Source organism: Phalaenopsis equestris, unplaced genomic scaffold, assembly GCF_001263595.1.
Source record: "Phalaenopsis equestris unplaced genomic scaffold, ASM126359v1 Scaffold001221, whole genome shotgun sequence".
Lineage (NCBI taxonomy): Eukaryota > Viridiplantae > Streptophyta > Magnoliopsida > Asparagales > Orchidaceae > Phalaenopsis > Phalaenopsis equestris.
Window position 1 is genome coordinate 29,453 of NW_018165660.1, and position 3,763 is coordinate 33,215.

A 3,763-nucleotide genomic window follows, 5' to 3' on the forward strand; every position below is an offset into this window, starting at 1 on the left:
TAAATTTTAGTTTAATTATTGATATGATTTGAGTATAAAAATCACTTATAAATAAAAATATAAAATTCAGGAAAATTTACATGAGTATCACATAATATCTAACACCTAAACTTCGATATTTACTTTGATATTAAAATACCTATTAAAATTAAGAAAAAAAAGTAATGATAATAATGTTTTGATGTGATGTCTAAGATTCGAGTGTTATTTATATAAATAATTTAAGTTTAGCTGTTAGATATGTAATATATAAGAATAGTGCGGTATGTTCTGAAATTGGGGTGTAAACGAGCCAAGCCCGAGCGAGCTCAGGCTTAGTTCTTGTTTGGCTCATTAAAAAATATTGTTGATTGTGTTCAGCTCGTTTATATTTTGAACATAAAAAGTGTGTTCGTGTTCACGAATTGTTCGCGAACAAAGAGTCATTTTGACAACTTTAATCATGAAGACTTAGGATGTTAATAGTTGGGGTAATATTTAAATCATATTATTTATATTAAAACATCATTTAAATATTGTTTAATATATTTTTTTATTTAATATTTAATTAATAATTTTAATTGATTATAAATCTTTGTAGTAGTCAATTTATTTTCTTAAAAAAACAACTCCAACAAACTATAGCCTCCTTTTGTGATTAATAAAAGTACATATGGGTTTCTCTCTCTCTCTCTATATATATATATATATGAGTAGTTTTTCGAGCCAAAATGAGCCGCACACGAACGAAGAAATCTTTGCTCGTGTTTGACTCGTTTATATATCAAGCTAACTTAACAAACGAATTAAACACGAGCTTCTTAACAAGCTGCACACAAGCTGTTCGTGAACAACGAGCCATTTTGACAGAGCTATTCCTAAATGCCTTAAAAATTAATATATAATTATAAATCCCCTTCAAACTAATCCAAGAGTAATGCATCCCAAAAAAGATTTCAAACAAATCTGGTCTGGATCAAAATAGGCTTCGCAATAGTAAATTAAGTAATAAACTTTCCACAATAAACAATATCTGACCAAATCCTAATCACAAAGAGGTTAACATTGAGAAAGAGCGAGTCCAACTGCGTGTACCGCAAGGTTCCTAATTACCTTCAAGCTATTAGTAGGAGAAGCTGAAGGCTTGCAATTCCTCAGTACCTTATATTCTTTGCCCAGTACTAAGCTTTGAGAAAATCAGTTTATGGCAAAGTTCTCCTGCTTGCCTGCCTTTTCAATTGTGAGAAGGAAGAAATCTAAAGTAAGCAACAATTTTGTTCTTTATTATTCTTATTTCTCATTCCTTTTCATGTTGCAAGCTAATTTGGGAAGCTTCTTTTTCAGGCATTTTTCAAAGAAGGGGATGGTACTAAGAAGGGAAGAAGCAAGGGTGACATTCGGGTTAAGCCCATTGATCCTTTCAGTCCTTCCCCTGAGAATATCAGCTCTTTAATCCTCTCAAAACCATTTCCTTCTGTAGAGAAAGGAACATGTATTACTTCTATGGCACTAACTGATGACAGCTTTGAAAAATCTGAGCCTACTGAAGCTGCTGCTTATGAGGGGGACGATGAGCTTGGAGAGATTCGATCAATGAAGAGAGATTACTCTGATTTAAATCTCCAACCCAAAGGGGAACTTGCTTCCCATGGATCTAGCACTGACTTAAAAAGTTGTGTTTTGGAGAAGACGGAGACAGATAAAGGCATTGTTTTTGAAACAATGTTTGCCCCTGTAATGGAGCTAACAGCTTCCTCGGAGCCACCAGTGCTTAAGCGCTCATGTTCGGACTTTGAGACCATGCAAACTAAGCAAAGGATCAACTCACCTAAGGGATTAAGTTCTTACAGCAACCTCCATTGCATGTCAGGAAATGAAAGTCCAGTATCTGTAATGGCATCTTGCAGCGCCGATCGTGTGGTGCTAAAGAGAAGATCTTCAAGCCAGATTCTTCCCTCTCGCAGCAAAAAGATACAGTGGAAAATCTTTCTTCGGAGCCAAAAGAATCTCCAAAATCCTGGCCAAAAGCTTGATGAGCAGCAGAAGAAACTAACAGATCCTGAGACTGAGTGGGCTACATTCTCTTCGGGGTCTTCTCATCTGGACAGAGTTAATGCTTGGGTAAATAGTCTTCAAGATTGTTCTTTTATCCCTGTTAATGTTGAAGATGATGGTGATGAAATAGAAGACGAAGAAACTACCTGTCTAAATCCTATGGAGATTTCAGAATCCTCTGAAAAAACTTGGCCTAATCGTCCTGCGGCAGCAGAGGTTACACAAGCTAAAAATATCATCCAGTCTTTAAATACGTTTTCGATGGTGGCCGACTTCCCTGGCGTTGGACTGAAATCTATTCCATCAATTTCAGCCTTTGCCTGCCTTCGATGTGTCAATTTATCCGGCAACTGCATAGGTATGACATTAAATTCTTACCAATTTCTTATGCTTGAAACAAATATTCAAACTTTTTTGTCTTTGCAGTTACCATAACTCCAGGATCTCTTCCTAAAACTCTTCATACTCTCGATTTGTCTCGAAACAAAATATCAACAATTGATGGGCTCCGAGACCTCGAGAGATTGAGGGTCCTCAATCTAAGCTATAACCGGATCGCAAAAATTAGTCATGGTGAGCATATATGCTCCAATTCCAATAATTGTTTTCAATCTCTGTTTGTAAAATTTGATGTCAGCTATCTCATTTCACTCATTTTTGCAAAATTTTCAGGATTATCGAGTAACACTCTGATCAAAGAGTTATACCTTGCCGGTAACAAGATCAGTAATGTTGAAGGCCTTCACCGGCTCTTAAAACTCACAGTTTTGGATCTCAGCTTCAACAAGATAATAACAGCCAAGGGATTAGGCCAGCTTGTTGCAAACTACAACTCACTTCTGGCCCTAAACCTCTTGGGCAATCCAATACTGTCCAACATTGGAGATGATCAGCTCAGGAAGGCAGTTTTGAACCTTCTGCCCCATGTTACTTATCTGAACAAACAACATATTAAGCCCGACAAAGTGAGGGAGGTTGTGAGTGACAGAGTAACGAAGGCTGCCCTTGGAGATGCAGCAGGGAGCTCTAAAAGGAAGTTGACAAAACGATTGAGCAAGGGGTCGGGATCATTACCCAAGAGCAAGGCTGTGGAAACCATCAAACCTGGCAAAGCCAGGCGCTCTATGTCTATATCTGGGAAATAAGTCGAGTGAAGCTTCAGAGTGGATTTTTTGTGCGCAATTTTCTTCCTAAAGAGTTCTTATTTTGTTTAGGAATTGTGTCATGTTTTATGTAATTGTTTGACAGAGTTGATGATGTTGGAGTTGGGTTATAATTTTGAATTTGGGCTATCTGATTCATTGTAGAAATGTTATTATTTCTAGATTGTAGTTTGACCCAGCACTGATGCATTCTGATATATTTCTCATTAGATTTATTTAGGGGCTGTTTGGTCGGCTGAAAAGTGGATGTTGTGTAGAAGGAATGTTGTATATTTTGCAAGCACTATATTATGAATATTATTTGGTTGTCTGTAAAATAAATATGAAAATTCTTCTTTTTCTGTTTGGTTAATGCAAGTAAAGTAAAATCTGTTTATGTTTGTCTGTCTATAGACCAAATGCAGGGATATTATTTTTCATGATTATTTGTTATATATAACATAAGTTTTTTGAACTTCAATATTCAATATTTAGGTTGTCATTTATTTATATAAAATTTCAAAATGAAATTACATTAAAATATATACATAAATAAATATATTCAATATGTTATAAATTGATATTAG

The 3,763-nt window shown here is 35.5% G+C and overlaps 1 protein-coding gene across 1 annotated transcript; it reads left to right on the forward strand.

Annotated features, from left to right (window-relative positions):
* Window positions 1–1,071: 1,071 nt before the first annotated feature.
* LOC110033557 lies at window positions 1,072–3,417 on the forward strand. Its single transcript, XM_020737581.1, has 4 exons — window positions 1,072–1,240; window positions 1,324–2,392; window positions 2,461–2,607; window positions 2,707–3,417. The coding sequence occupies exons 1-4, from the start codon at window positions 1,184–1,186 to the stop codon at window positions 3,177–3,179; spliced, it is 1,746 nt and encodes a 581-aa protein (XP_020593240.1). The 5' UTR covers window positions 1,072–1,183; the 3' UTR covers window positions 3,180–3,417.
* Window positions 3,418–3,763: the final 346 nt, after the last annotated feature.